The sequence below is a fragment of the Lissotriton helveticus genome, chromosome 1_2, assembly GCF_964261635.1.
Source record: "Lissotriton helveticus chromosome 1_2, aLisHel1.1, whole genome shotgun sequence".
Lineage (NCBI taxonomy): Eukaryota > Metazoa > Chordata > Amphibia > Caudata > Salamandridae > Lissotriton > Lissotriton helveticus.
Genome location: NC_136058.1, coordinates 272,697,372 through 272,714,175, shown reverse-complemented (window position 1 = coordinate 272,714,175; position 16,804 = coordinate 272,697,372). Strand labels below are relative to the sequence as shown.

The following is a 16,804-nucleotide window of genomic DNA, read 5'->3' as shown; positions in this document are numbered from 1 at the left end:
ACCAAAGGAGGAAGTCAGCCAGGGCCAGAGAATTTTTGGACTACTTTGCTATAGCAGTGCGAGTGGAAGCCAGCCATCGGCCAATGGACCTCCAAGTGTTATTGAATCAGACCTCATATAATGTGATGCATCTCTGACTATCTATTGTGGAAATTGACTTGTGGGAGAAATTAGAGAAGGTTGGGCAAGTTCAGCATGTCTAAATACTAAGCTTTCTAGTCAATGTGTGTGCCCCAAAGAGCTCACTAATATGTATAGAAACAAAAGGTCATCTGGCAACTAGTAAACATCTTGCAACCCCCAGAAAGACCTGCTGTGGGTCGAAACTTTAATTGTTCACTTCTAGAAGGCCAGAAGTAAGACTAGCCTAAGGTCATCTAGGCATTACCTTGGATCTCTTGAGCATAAAACTGTGTTCAAAAGCCTTGGTGGCCTAATTATGAGTGCCCCGTTAAATTGCAACCCCTCTGCAAACACCTAGTTCTGCATAGATCACAATTATAAGGGGTGTGTTGTTTATCACATCTGATAATACCCAAGTGTGATAAGGTTCACACTCCCCATATATTCTGACAGAGCAAGCCATGGAAAATGCAGGACATACATATTTGTGTGTGATAAGCACTATAATCGGCATGATGTGTCCCATTTGCAGTGCAAAACTCATGAGATGTGGTTGCACCTGAGAAATTCCAAACCCAGAGGTGTCAGATTTTATTGGCGTGAGAAATTCCATATAAGCCTCCAGGGCACTCGTGATCAGGCCATGAAAGGCGACACCTGCAGTAATTGTGTACGGAGGAACCGGTAATCTACAGAGGCACCAACGAGGATGCATCAAAGAGACATCGGGCAGCAGATGCAGGCTGTGTGGGGGATTTGGATCCTGAGAGGGGACGTGCAGATTAACTGAAGAAAAAAGTGACCTGATCCCAGGACGTCACTTCCCAATACCTTCCATAAGGCAGCATCCTCTACTCCCTTCTTCTTAAATATAATGACCTCCACCTTGATCCAGACTGCGCGTTTGAACTGCAGTGGTGATCTTGCACCAGACTTTATTGCCTTGAGTCAGGCATGCTTTCCATGATATGGGGACACTCCCTATTCATTGCATTTAGTGATAAATGTTTGACCTGCGAATGGTAGTGCCTTCACCATGAAGGCACAATACAAGAAATGTGAGGGATACGCAGGTAAAAAATAAGCTAATGGAAGTAGATAAGCAAATCTTACATGGTTTACTTCCAGTTCATGGCAAATAGAGTGCGAACAGAAGAAAACAAATTATCATTAAACAAGTAAAAATGTTCAGGTATTTTTCACTTGCTTAGTAACTTTTATCATTGTTTAAAAGTGTTTTAAGATATTTGATAGCCAATTTAATCTAAAAATACTAAATAAATCTATTTATATAGAATGTGGAGAAGAAATGTTTTTCCCATTTGTGGTCCCCAACTTTGAAGCAAATGCCATAAAGCAAACAGGATGGGCGTGTCAGCATCTCTCAGGAGGAAGGTACTAACACCTATTCATGACACGTACAATTAGATGGTGAGAGATTCCTAAAATGAAACATATGTATGTGCCTACTGTTTAGTGATCATATGACATTGAAACACATTCCCACAACGGCATAAACCAAATACTTTTCAACCATGGTTAAAAGAAGTTAGTTAACACCCAAACATCTCATTAGACACCAATAATACAAACAAACAGACTGGGAGACACAGCAGGTACATCACAGAAACGCTGCTTTTTCAAGATGGCTGCCTCGTTTTTTTCCCACATTCCATTTGCCTTTTTATTGTGGTCAATCCACATCATTGGTTCGGTGATTTTTCAAAGTGTGTTCTGTGTCGTGTAGGCACAGATGCATTCTTATGGTGAAAAGAAATACTTTCTTCCTCTCACTCTACAGCACTTGATTGACTCATTAAAAGAACTGGTGAATATAGGGAACAAGAGAACAAAACATTCAGAGAAAGTTAAGTAGCAAATCCAACAATCGATAGCCAATGGAGCATCTTAAATCAACCTGCCAGCACCAATGACTTTATTAATAGAAGAAATGACTTCCCTAGTCTGTTTTTGTGCTAAAATTAAATCAATACTATAAAATACATACAGTGGGTCTCTTCCAGCATATTCAAACAAAGAAATAAAAAAATATAGAAAGAGAAAAAGTTCTTTGAACTGGACATGCAGATAAAGTCTCAACAAAATGAAAAATATGGACTCCGTAACAAGGAGGCCCATACGTTCTCTGTTTTGCACTTAGAATGCAACACTCTCCAGGTGTCGGTACCTTTCACTGACAAAAATACTAAAGGCATCAGAGCAATCGATAAACTGTGTACATAGATATATACAATTATATATAAAAACAAAAATTCTCCAACGGATTGACCCAACGAGACAGTCTTCCCCCTTTTGAGAACAGATTTGGCAGATATTACTGACAACATCAGATATTCATTGTCTTGGTTTCAATCTCGAACCCGTCTTCTGTGCTGCCGTGGAACAAAATGTAGGTCCATGAAAATAAAAATGTCTCCTAAAAGGCCTCCACTGAAACCCATAGAAGGGATATATCAAAAACTCATGACCTTGATTACATCTGAATCAGCCAGTCAGTTTTTTCTTTTTCCTCTGACCACTTGCGGTGACGTACAAGATGGCCGATCATGATCCGCTGATCTTCTGTATCAGTCCATAAAGGCATCTTTTCAGATGTCAGCTGCTGGGGCTGGTAAAGCTCTGAGGTCTTTATGTAACGTGTGCAAAGTATGGGTTCACATGCTTAGACGTTTCTGTGGTAAAGGGCTCTGTCCTACTGATGCTGGAGACAGCAAATGTCTATATGTGAGTTGCACAATCCCCCCGTTGAGTGGAAGAATCAATATTAGAGCTTCATCAATGCGCAGAGATAAATCCAGGCAAACCCTGGGGATCTTTTTAAAAACATTAACTGTGAGCAAAGGAGATGGTGTCTCAACTTTAAAGTGAACAAGAAGACCATTGCTTAAACTCCCAGACTCCTTTTCCTCTCCGTGACCAACTACCCCTTCACTTCCCTTTTTTATGGTCAGACCGGTTGTATCCTGAGCCACGCCCTAGAGGACATGCAGCAGTCTGGAGCCATCCCAACGAGACTATAGCTCATGTGTAGCAATGGCAAGATCCACACTTATCTTTGAATAACAGCTTTGGAAGACCCACCAGATGGTGTGTGTGAGGGAGCTATTGAGGCCGAGGTAAAGCAAGAGACCAGTTTGTAAAACAGCACCCGGTCTACTTTTAATGCCCCCTTGTCGAGAAGTGTGAATGGATACAAGCCCCACTGATGCATTCTTAATCTCTAGAGAAGCACATTCAAAACCCTGGCTTTAACAAGCTCTGCAGGGAATCCAGAGATGCTACTACTTGAATTTTAACATTATATGACACAGTGAAGAGATGGGGCTGTGCTCAATCAAATCTTTTAAATGTTGGGAGACATTTAGAAACGTACCTCTTCCAGTTACAAATTGGATTCCTACCTTGGCAGCGCCACGACCCTTGGGTAATTGCGCGCTCTATAAAATCTAGTCAAACCACATCAAATGTCCGGCACAGATCTCGAAGAAGCCTTCACGGATTTAACATCCACAGGAGGCTGCCCATTGAGAACTGTCCCACCTGAGGACCCCTGCAGGCCAGATTTTCGCCTCTGAGACTGTATGCTTTTCCTGTTCCTTTGGTTTGTTGGTTTAGGCCTGGGAGTTTAATTAAATGTTCGTCTTGAAAATAATAAAACTGTATCACTACCTGCTCAGTTCATACAAATTAGCACGTCGTATGGCTGGTGACATCAGAACTAAAGATTAATCCAAATTGGACATCCAATGGCCGCCCTTTTAAGGAACCACAAAGGTTCTTTTAAAACACCACCCAGAGACACAAGTTAATGCAAAATTGGGAAGAAAGAGAGTCTCTTTTTGAGAAAGGACAGATGCACCCAATTCAATCACAATATTCCAAGATCATTGTTTGTCTTCTGCTACATAAAAATCAAAGCAAAAAAACATTGAATCGAGGAATTCACCATTCTTTTGCGGTGCAGTTTCATTATTATTTTCAAACAAAAAAGTCTGGCTCACATAAGATCATCACAATGGAATTATAGAAAATTATTTCAAGTTTAAAGAACTAACCAATTGGCCCCACATGAGGTTTGAGAACTTTTAGCAAGGACACAACTCTGAGAAGGGTATCTAGAGGCCTCCGCCTTCACCACCAACACACAGTGAGAGGTAGGGTCTTTCATATATGATAGTGTCTGGGCTGGTGGGGATGTGGGCTGTGACCCCGGCTCTTAAGTGGAGGGATGACCTATTGAGCAGAAAGTGGTAACCCCCCCACTGTTCATTCATTGTACTCTGAATGTGTGGACACTTGGTGGCCTCAAGGTTGCGTTCCATATAGGAGATTGTGGCCTCAACGCATAGGTTTATGATGGTGATATGGACACCCGGATGAAAACGTGGGGGAGCTGGATCTCTGCTGCAGTGATGAAGGTCTTTGACAAAGAAAAACGAGGGGCAACAGCCAGGGCTATCCTCTCGCTGGCCGGGGAGGTGGTTTGCCAATATCCACTGTGATGTTCGTGTACATAGGGCTCTTTGCAAAATGGACCACGCGGTATTTCAGGGAGTTGATTCCGTCCCGTCGCATAGTCATCTTGGTGTTCTGAATTTTTGTAAACCTGAAAAAGAACAAATAAAAACATATTTTATGTATATTCTTTGGTCTCCACATAACTTTCAAACTTAAAATATGGCCTCATAGGCCGCAGCAGAAGTGAGTCACAACCAATTCCAATCAGACATTAGAAAAACTTCAACGTAGATGAGTTCAAGGCCAAGTAGAATGCCACCAAAAAGAACCCCCAGGCACTAGCAGAACCCGAAGCAGTGCTGGGTACCCTTTCCTGGAACTCCTTCGCTGCTCTTGACCGGCCGGCCACTGCCAAAGCCAGGAAACCAATCCCGGTCGTTAGATCTACCAAATCAGGGCTAAATTTACAAAGAAAGCACACAATGCAGTGAAGCAACTTAAGTTGTTGCCCTGAGTTGCGTGATCAGGAGAAGGTAGACCAGTCCATATCTACTAAGATGTGGCACTATTCTGTTCTCTACCTGCTTTCCGCCCTTTGGCTGCCATGCGCCAATGCAGACACCTTTATGTCATAGAGCAAAGGTGTCTGTGTTGTGGTAAGTATAATGTTAGTGCAGAAAGGAGTACCTTTGTGTACAATAACTATACTTTAAGGACTTACCCTCTTTATATGTGTACTGTAGAATTCAGCACACACGCAAAAAGGGAAAACGAGGAGATATGAAAACATTTCTCCTTATTGCACCAACCTCAATGAGGTGCAGGTTTTGGCACAAATCCCTGTTTACAATTCTTTGTAGATGGGTTGCTTCAAAACCCATAGGTGTTTGCATGGGAAAGCCCATGCACCACGCAGGGAACGCCCCACTGACGCAACATAACACAACGCAGCATACTGTGCAGCATTACATTGCTTCAGGTTACAATCTAATAGAAATCTTGATTTGAGTTGGTTTGTAAACCCCTTCAGTGGGCTTTTGCATCAGGCTTGCTCTAAACAAGTAACACAAAGCTGACACACACTCTTAGTAAATCTGGGCCTCAGTGCTCAACAGGGAGCAGGAGCTGTGAATTATCACCATTTATGAGCCTGTGATCTGTGCGCCCTGGTGGGGGAATATGCAATGGTTGCAGCATGATTTGCTCATTCATGATGTTTTTGACTTGCGTGCATACATGATATAGGAATATGGGTTAACCTTAATAACTGTTGCCGTTGCCTGCATTCAGCAATGTTTTTTGAAAGTGTGCCATGGAATTGCATCATGTATCCAGCCCAGGGAAACAGCCATTACAACGCAGCTGTTTCCATGCATGCCATTACAAAGCATGCGTTGTTACAACGTGTAGACTCTGTATATGCTTTTACCACGCATGCCTTTACACCAAATTTTGTTGTAAAGGTGTGTATGGTAAAACATATGTGTAGTAAAACAATATAATTGCTAAAAGAACAATTGATGGATAGAATGCAGAACAATGTGATACATTCACCTCAGTACAGAGATCTGGGCCTAAATACATCGTTTTTTTTGGTCACCATGCCAATATAGTTTGGACCCATCCATATGAAAATCAGTCTTGATCCTGCGCCCAATGGGAACACTCCAGCCCGATCTACCAGGCCAGGTCCTCCCTGAACTGGAAACAAGCATCCTAGGACTAGTTTGGGACCAGACTGTCCCAGACCCCAAATTCCGATTCAACACCACTTCACCACGATCAGACATTTTTGCAAGCATAGAGGTCCCGAAAAAGACCTAAAAACAAACGTGCCTGTAGAACCATGACCAGATGCATGCACTAAAGAAATTCACTCCTCACTCACTATCGTCATCAAATATGAAAACAGCATCCCTTTGAAAAGGACCCAATTCCGATTCTCTGAAACATGTCATCACAGCCCCCTCCTGAAAAGAACTTCAGTGGAGATTAAGAATCCGGCAACCAACTACCCGCCAATACATCTGATCCAGTCAGAGAAGCCTCTTGTGAGACAGTGAATCTGACTTATCCACCACCGGCAAGAGGCCCTCCTCTCACTGGAAGAAGACAAGGACCGAACCACAGCACTTCTTGACCTACCTGCATCCTAGGATGCAGTTAATGGAATCCGACTAAAGAAAAGTTACAAGTTCGTCCAGACATCACTGGGCCAGACCTGGCATGGATTCAATCCCTCACCTACCGTTCTGTTCCAGTAATGAGGCTGGCAGACTAAACAGACACAATGAAGCAGAACGGTCGCACGGGCAGCAGAAAAGTGCCAAAACACCAGAGATGTCGTGGCCAGTAAACATCTCTGTGTTGCGTTATCTGTCGTTCTCATATTTGCAGCACTCGGAACCAAAGTGTTGTACAGTGAAGCTGTACAAACTTGGATAATGTGGATGCTTACGTCACTTCACATGCCATGAAAAATTAGTTTCTGGCATGGCAATAGTGCTGAACACACACAAGGTGATGGGAAGCATGCTGGCAAACAGTCTATACCACTGGCAGTCGCAATCCAACCCACCCTTTTTCCACTACTTTGCCACTCTAGACAAAGGCCCACCTTTGACAAATCAGTACTGGCCCTGCTCCTTATGGGGTGATATGATTCAAAAATTCCCCCTTGAGCTCTCTCTCCCTATCCCCCCCTCTCCCTCTATATGTCTTCTTTCCTTCACATGCTAGGAGGTGCAGAGATGCGTTTGACAGAGGTTGGATCCACTTGCAGAATAACTAATAGTTTTGAAAGTGTTACTTTGCTTAGATCCACTTGCTGCTGAGAGTTTTCATGCCTTCCCGTGCACGTAAAGTAGCAGAGAAGCACAGCAAGTTAACAAGGCTTACTAGAGCCTTGTTTACCTTCTGTCTGTGATACTGCCCCTGCCATCTCTGATCCCATGGTTCACAAGGACAGTTCCAGTGGCCACAGGAGGCACGCTAGCGGTCTCAAAGGCGAACCATGGCGACCTCTAAATGATGTCCATTGTTACAGGACAAGACAGGGCTGGACTTGGTTTGGCAAAGAGGCGTAAGGATGCTAAAACAATTCTAAACCTCGGATTGGTCCTCAGCAAGGACTACATCCCAGACACTATATGAAGTATGCTGCCAGTGGAACAGAGAACTACTCTGGTATCCATAATAATATGGCAATGGGGAAGGTAACCATAATTATGTATTAGTGGGACAGGAAACCTTCCTGCCTCTCCAAAGCAGCCTGTGCTGGACTCTCTCCACATTCTTTGCTCTCCTCGATCACTCCTCCACCACTACCTTCCCTGACTGGAGCATCGGGCCTGGGGTGGGCACTGCATCTTGCTGCTCCGTCATCTACACATAATCTCCTCACCACATAATTACTAGCCACAATTCCAATGCACACCATGCCACATATTTCCACTGCACATATTTACACTCAACACCACACAATTCCACACAAAACAATTGCACTCTAAGCCGCATAATTGCATTTTACACACCACACACATCCACTCCACTCCACTCCACAACACATAGTTAAAATACATTATTATTGACAACACCTATAGCTCTTGGGTTGCCGAGACCTATTGGCTTTGCCAAATCTTGTTTATAATTATGTTAGCCATACAAATGCACATTTTTCAATGAAAAGGTTTCACATTTTTGTCAAAAATACACATATATATATAGCTATATATATATAAAACAAAAACACAATGTTGCACATTGATATACACACATTTTATATCAATATCTTTTTTTGTATAATCCCCCATATCTCAAATCACTCACCACCACTTCAAACACCACACAGACTCATTCTCACTTCAACCACTCATTCATGCCCCAGACCTATCTCACATACACCTTAAGTTATATTCGGGAAAGATTTCGAATTTCTTTTATTGTTGTGTTGTGAACTGGGGTTTTCCAAACATACTGGTTATGGGAAGCATTCATCACAAACTTCCAGGCAAGGTCCCCTCCAGAAGTGTACACGAGCAACCCATCTAAGTTGCTGTTGCAGCAACGGTGCACAATCTTCTTAGACACAAAGGGGCAGATTTACAATAACTGGCGCATCTCCAGGGATGCACCAGTTATTTTGCGCCACGGCTCCGCCACCATGGATGCGTTGCATTTACAATGCGGCGCACCATGGGGCAAAAACGGCACAGATGCGTGACGCATCTGTGCGTAAAGGCGGCGCATTGCTGGAGTTGCGTCACAAGCGCGACGCAGCTCCAGCAATGCTCTGGGGGGCCCTATCTGTCCAATGCTGCGTCAAGCCTTACGCCTGCTTCAAGCAGGCGCAGGGTTTTGACGCAGCATTGGCCTAAAAGTGACTGAGCAAAATCTTGTAAATTTCACTCATTCACTTTTAAGAGGCGTTCCTGCGCAGGAACGCCCCCCCGCCCCCTTGCGCCGGAACGCCTCCTTATGGCGCAGGGCTGTACAACGTGACGCATCTCCCAGATGCGTCATGTTGTAAACACCCCGCACCATGGTGCATCGTTTGCGCCGCCGCTGCATCACAAAAGTGACGCAACGGCGGCGTAAAAGAGGCGCAAGGGGCTTGTAAATCTGCCCCAAAATAGGTACCTAACAATATCAGTGCAAGATTCTCTAACCGTCAGAAAGCTGGGCATTGCTACCATTAGCGCAGCAGGTGCAGTGCCAGCTGCATCCGCACCCTGGGCGTGCGTGGGACACAGTATCTTACTTGTGGCTGTCCTTTGCTGCCTAACAATGGGGCCCATTTTCCTATTTAGCACATTTTTTAAATATATTGTACCCATGCCCCCAAATCCTTCAGGAAGGTGGAATTACAAGTGGCGGCATACAACAGGTCTGGGCACCTGGACTAGATTTGTTATGTTTTACAAACAAAGGTCTGTGTAGAGGAGACAAGATCTCAAACGTATCCCTGCTTCCTGATGCTGCATGCAAAGATGGTGAATGGCCAATAAATAGTATACCCTCTTTTTTGTAGTCGGATGCAAACTAAGGGGCATTTTTACCAACAGTTGACGCAACTCAGCGCAGTAAGGCAAGTTGCTGCGCTGTGTTGGGTAGACGGGAGAGAGCTGAACAGCACCACACCTTTGAAGATCTGCTGCTGTTCAGCTCCATCTGTTCCTGGTGATGGCACTCTTGTGCTGCCTAGGGCTGATGCAGGCAGCCTTGAGCTATGGTGCAAAGGTGTCTGTGCTATGGTTAGAATGTCTTTTGTGCAGAAAGGGACAACTTTCAGCACAAGAATATCCTTAGGGGCATATTTTACAGTCCACGTATGCAGAAGAATGCAGCACACTTAGAAAGAGGAAATTACAAGTATGGAAAGAGGAAGGGACGAGGATAAAATAAGATATTTTTCCTCATTACGCCTCTGACTGGTAGACACACCATTTTGGCACAAACCCATGTTTACAATTGCTTGCAAATCTCGATTTGCATCAACCTACTTGAGTGAATGTATAGGAAAGACAATGCTCCAACCATGTATCGCCTACCCGATGCAAAGTAACGCAAGGCAGCGTAATGCATTGCTCAGTAAACGCCAAAATAGATTTAAAGTCAGTCCGCACCACAAAAGTGACTCAACCGTGACCCGAAATCTTAGTAAATCAAGGCCTAAATGTATAAACGTGCTTTTGGCACATTAGAACAGACATTGGGAAGAGATATCCTCAACAAGAATGGCTGGAGAAAGTAGGGTTAAACAATGCATTTTCAAAGACAATCTTCCAAGAATATTGTCTAAAAAGCCATGCCTCTGAGATACAGTTTGGAACAGAAGCTCATAAAAAAACGTAATACTTTAGGGTCTGTTCCCAGACAATTTACCCCTGCAGCAAGAAATACAAATATGCAGCTATTAAAATCCTGTGCATGATGCAGAAACATTGCCTGTACAGCAGAAAGCAATGATCTTTGCACATGTGGAATAATGCCTGCGCCCTTTTTCATGAATTCTTTTCTGATTTACTCACACACAAATGCACTCCTATCCCTGCTTCAGCTGGAAACGCAAAGGGGATGAGATCAGCTCCTTAGAAAGCAGATGGTCTACCGTACATACAAGGCTCCATTTCAATTTTTAACGTGAATATGTATTGTTATACTCACAATAACCTCACGAGATTTCCAAACGTTTGAGCAGTAGCAAACATGCTGCCACTACCAAACTGTTCATAGTAGACTACAGTATATCTTCACAATTGACTTTAGGGGAGGGAGCTAACCTACATATACTTCCCTGTTTGAGCTCAGAAGATGTTGGCAGGTTTTGCATTCATGCCTCAGCAACACAATTTGGAAAATATTATTTTCAGAGAGTTTATAGGAGAGAAGAGAAGAACCCTGGAGATTGACAGGCGATAAAGGCTGATTAATGGAAAAAGATGCATGGATCCTGGGACTGGAATGATGTCCAAGTACTGTGGTATTTCTGTGCGTGGTTTGAACTCAAATTTTAGCTTGAGTAGTGAGGGTGCGTCTCTTTTTTCATAATGGAGAGAAGCAAATACCATGAACTTGAACATTATCATTGATTTGAAGACTGTCAGCGACTTGTGGTCCAACATAGTTCATAAAGAGCCAGTCCTTGCCACATTTTTCAAGGTAAACACCAATAATATAAACGTTTGCATGTCACCATCAGTATATGCAAATGTACCTTTTGTGGACATCTTGAAAATCTTGTTTAGATAAAGCCTTCCTGAGCCTATGTTTGATGCCCTTTACCTAAAGTCATGATGAAGGAACTTTCGCTAGTTCATGTGACACTTCTCAACAGTTTTGGCTTCTTCGCATGGGTGTCCATGATTTACTTCTGTGAGATCACTGGTTTTGATACAAATGCAATGTGTACTCTGCAGAAACAGCTAAACAAGGTACGCACTCCCACAGCAAATGTTGCTGGGGAGGCTTCTGTATGTTTCAACTAAAATGTGCATCAATAAAGGTTGCTCTACATCTGAATTCTCATGTGTACACTTACATATAGCTATTATTACAATTGCAGATGGGCCTGAATGTGTTTTCTGGTTTACATTGTTTAAGATCTGTATTTTGCATTTTATTTAAGACAAAAAGCAATAAGCAGATTGCAATCATTCTTGCACAATCCCATACTCACCACTTAATATTTGAATGTATATTTCCCAAGACATCGTTTTTCTCCATACAGTCTCTCTAACAAGAATAATCACTGCTTCACTAGCAATACAAACACAGAGAGCACATCTCTATACACTTCTGTGGTCTAAGTTAACTTCCAGGTGCAGATCTTGTGGGATGGCCTCGGAAAAATCTACATCCGCCCATATCAAGTCTTCCATCACCTTTTCATCACTCCTACTTTTTGAAAGATGAATGTCCTCAGCCAGGGTCCACTCCACTGAGTCCTTTATGCACAGATGCACAGTGGGGCCACGTTTACTCATCCAGAAATGGCATTCATCTCTTTGCCAATAATAGAGCTAACTGTAAAAACTTATACTGCCTTTTCTTGTGAAGTGCACGGCAATGATACCCAATAGGCACTGTTGTGGAGCAGTGGAGCACTGTTGAGAGCACATTCCTGTCACTCTGTGCAGATGTGAGGAGACTTCTGCCCAGAAGCCTGCATCTCTTGGGATATTGCAGGATAAATCTAAAAACAATGCCCTTCCCACATCTCAGACCTAGTGCCACATGTACGACCATTTCCTTTTGCGACTAGAATTTTAGAGACTCGCAAAAGTAAATGTACTAATGTGTCTCAGACACATTTTGCGATTGTCTATGGGGTCGCAAGTGGCCTGCCTCATCAATATTCATGAGGCAGGTCACAATTTGCGACCCATTGGGAATGGGCAATAACACAGGAATGGTGGCCTGCTGGGGACAGCAGACCCCCATGTCTGGGTTTGCTTTTAGATAAAGCAACTTTTTTTTTAATGCAGCCCATTTTCCTTAAAGGAAAACAGAATGTGTTTCAAAAACATAAATGAAACGTTTCCGGTTCATTTTTTAGGCACAAGCAGTGGTCTGTGGGACCACTGCCTGCTCTTAAAAAACGTTTAGCTGCCAATCCCACAGGGGAAGGTGTTACATCACATACTGTTGTCCCTTGTCCCTTTCCCTTTAAGCCTTTGTATATATTGGATTCTGGCACCTGCCAGGTTTTGTATGGGTTCTAAAAGGAACTAGAACCTGGTCATTCTGGATCTGCCTGCTGCCAGGATAGTACTGTGCCTTCGAGATTAAACCTCTTTTTCTTACTACTTCTGTATTCTGCTTCTACTTTCAATTGGGATTCTTAAACTGGCGACGAGGACGTCAAATGTTTTCAAGATGATATTCTTATATTTTCTGGTGATAAAGAGGTACACTCTGATCATCTTAGAAAACTGTGTGTTGTTCTGAGAGAACATGAATGAACTCTCAAAAGGAATAAATGCAACTTGTATCGAGACTCAGTGGAATACCAAAGACACACGTTATCTAAAGAAGGTGTGGAACCCAAAAAATCCCTTGTTGAGGCTATCCTCAAAGCCCCTGCTCAAGATTCGAAAGATAAACTACTCTCTTTTTCAGGTCTCTGCGAGTACTACCGTAAATGTATTAGGAATTTTGCTTCCAAGATGCAACCTGTTCGAAAACTTACAAGGAAGAACGTTGAATTTGTCTGGGAAGAAAGACAGCAAAACGCCTTTGACAGTATCAAGGCTGAGATGGTGACAGCCCCCACTTTAAAACCGTACTGTATTAATAAGATGTGCATAGTTACAGTAGACACTAGTCTGCATAGTTTGGGAGGGGTCTTGTCACAACGAGCTGGGAAAGGAGTGGAATGTAGCTTTCACTTCCCGCACCTTAATGAGACAGAGAGGCACTATGCAGTTATTGAGAGAGAGTCATTAGCTTGTGTGTGGGTCGTGGAGCATTTTCGCAACTATGTTTGGGGAGCTCGTTTTATTTTGAGAACAGACCACAAGCCACTTTAAACCATTTTGTCTCCTGGGGGTGGTCAAAATGCAACTGCTCGCATAGCGAGGTTAATGTCTCACTTACAAGAGTACCATTTTCTGGCAGAATGTGTACCAGGGAAAATTAATGTAACAGCGGATTGTCTTTCCAGGTTGCCTCGTGATTTAAATGAAGAAAAGGACGATGAAGAGATTGTGGCCAATATTGAGGAAGTGGTGTCAGGGAGATTTGGTATCATTTCTGAAGAGATGTGGAGACGTCCTATGGAGTGTGATAATTTGCTTCTTAAAGTTACAGGGTATGTGAGAGAAGGCTGGCCTCCCAAGAGTGAAATTTCTGCAGATTTGTTTCCTTTTTGGAAAGTCTCAGGTGAACTAGAAATGGAGGGGGATCTGGTATTCAGGCAAGGTAAATGCATTCCAACCTTATCTCTTCGTGGTCACATTTTGTCTGTTGCTCATGAAGGTCATCTGGGAATGTCTTTCATGAAGAGATTAGTCAGAACAGTGTTTTGGTGACCTGGTTTGGACAGATTTGTGGTTAGAGTAGTAAGGGAATGTTCTGATACCACGGTCACATGGTGACAGACACGCGATATTGGATATTACTGCATTGACAACGTTTCTTCTCCTTTCCTCCCTCCCTCCCCCTCCCCCCCCGCTTTCCCCCCTCCGTCCCCGCGCCCCCTGCGGCAGCAGCCCGCCCTCACACTGAACTATTTACGCAGCGATCGGCAAAGCACGCACCCCACACGCACACACAATTGCCTCCTGACCTGTTTTGGTTTGCATCTTGTTCGGTTCCTATTTTCTTGAAATTGGTTTGACTCATTCGTACCCAGATTGGGATATTGAAAGTTGCATTAGTTATGACTCCCCCCTGGGCTACCTGCAGAGACCGCTACCGCGGTTTGTATCATACCGACACATCAGGGTTCTCGGAGGTGGGAATGAAGTACTTGGTGGAGACACGGTTGGCACGATTACATGGGCAGGGATATCTCATTAGGATAGCTACGCCCTGACACTGGGGAACACATTCAATGTTCCGAACTGCATATGCCCTGGTGTATACATTACTCGAAACAATACCTGTTAATAGTGACAAGCCAACACCAACTGGCTGGAGACACACTTACTAGCTCGTGTAGCCCTAGTCCAGAGCCTGTACTATATGGTCTTGGTGTGGAATGGCTCACTTCGTTTATTTATCTCATAGGACGTATGCAGTGCTACTGACTGCGGTGCTGAACTGTTGTTGTGTATGGATGGCCTGGCACAAAAATACTAGATGCGTATGCCTTATTACATTCTTCATTTGTTTAGATTTAAACAATATGTACAACAAGTGGTTCACGCACTAGACCGATTGCTATTGTATTTTATCCTGATTGTCGCATCCATGAAAACCTTGTATCAAAAAAATGCAATAATGTTAATAAAAATATTCACAAAAAAAGTAAGGGAATGTTCTGATTGTGCTAGCAGTGAAAAGATGCTTAAGTGTAACCGTGCTCCCTTGATTTCTGAGGAGTGGCCTGAGTTTCCCTGGCAAAAGCTTGGCTGATATTTCAGGACCTTTTAACTTTTTACCTCATGATTGCAGATTTGCTTTGGTGATGACTGATTATCACTCTAAGTGGCCTGAAATCAAGCTTTTACCTCACGTTAATACTTCTAATATGATTGAGTTTTTCAAAGAAGTTTTTGCTAGAGAGGGTTATCCGGAAGTACTAATTACGGATAATGATGCACAGATGAAATATCAAGTTATGGAAGATTTTCTTAAGTAATTTAACATTCGTCATGTCGCTACTGCTTTATACGAACCTCAAGGCAATGGTCAAGTGGAGAGATATAATAGAGTCTTGAAACAGGATATTCTGTGGGCACGTAGTTTTGGTGCAGAGTGGAAAGACAAATTGAGAGAGAAATTAAGGCTGTACCGCATAATGCCTCACACAATCACTGAAGTTAGTCCTTTCAAATTGTTGAAAGGCAGGGAGCCCATCTCTAAGTTATGCCCATGGTGGTTTAAGAAGTCGAGAATTGTGAGGCTTTGTGGGAGGAACAAAGAGGATGAGGCCCTGAGAGTGGACAAGAAACAATTGAGATGCAAACACTATTAGAACATTGGAATGTTGGGAGCTCCATTGAAAACAATGGAGTGCTCTGGGCTTATAATGGTTGTATAAGCCTGGAGCTCCAACATTCCAATGTTTCTTTTTCAAACCTCTGGCCGTGAACAAAGGCTTCAGGGAATTCCAATCCCCTCACGCTCCCATAAGGCTTTGTTTTTGTTTGTTAGAACATTCTGCCTTCTAGTGGCAGAATGTTCTAATAGCCTTATAGCCCTTCGTAGCTGGGCTATACCGGCTATTAAAGTCCCTCTCCCTTGTTAAAGGTCCTTGCGGGCCTTTAATAGCCGGTATAGCCCTCCACGGTGGGCTATAAGGCTATATTATGACATAAGAATAAATGTGAAGCAACCACATTTTGTTGTTGGAGACTGGGTCAGAATACGTAAACCAGGTATTTTGCTTAAAGGAGAGGTAAAGTTTGGCAGACCTATCAAGGCCATAAAAGTTATTCGCAACAGCGTTGTCACCCAGGATGGTAAGGTATGGAATGTCAGGAGAGTGGCTAAAAGTGTGGGTGTCTGTTCTTAATTTTTGTTAAAGAATGAAAATGTGTTACATCACATACTGTTGTCCCTTGTCCCTTTCCCTTTAATCCTTTGCACCTGCCAGGTTTTGTATGGGTTCTAAACAGAACAAGACCCTGGTCATTCTGGGTCCACCTGCTGGCAGGATGGTACTGTGTCTTAGAGATGAAACCTCTTTTTCTTACTACTTCTGGATTCTGCTTCTGTGTTCAATTGGGAATCTTACAGAAGGGCTCCCCTGTGGACTTTTTCCCATTTGCGAGTGGCTTTCCACCTACTTGAAGTAGGCGGTAAACTGCAATTGTTTTGTGACCGCATTCCGGTCGAAAAACAATCATACATCCCCTTGCGGTTCGCTATTAGGAAGGGAAGCCCTTGGCACGCCCTTTCCTAATAGTGGCTTGTAAACCCTATTTTGCAGGTTGATAACAGGTTACTGACTCGTAAAATAAGGTTAATACATGCTACATCCCTTTTCAGTGGTTGCAGATGGCCTGAATCTCCGATTGCCTCTGCCAAAAACGGT

The 16,804-nt window shown here is 43.3% G+C and overlaps 1 protein-coding gene across 2 annotated transcripts in view; it reads right to left on the bottom strand.

Annotated features, from left to right (window-relative positions):
- Positions 1-2,042: 2,042 nt before the first annotated feature.
- B4GALT2 (beta-1,4-galactosyltransferase 2) overlaps positions 2,043-16,804 on the bottom strand; it is a 929,689-nt gene continuing 914,927 nt past the window's right edge. Inside the window, exon 7 of one of the 2 annotated variants that reach the window (XM_078671715.1) lies at positions 2,043-4,750. In XM_078671715.1, coding sequence (XP_078527841.1) covers positions 4,600-4,750 — 151 coding nt within the window. In that variant the 3' untranslated portion in view covers positions 2,043-4,599. The remainder of the gene's footprint in view (positions 4,751-16,804) is intronic. The other variant, XM_078671716.1, reaches the window with a different exon arrangement.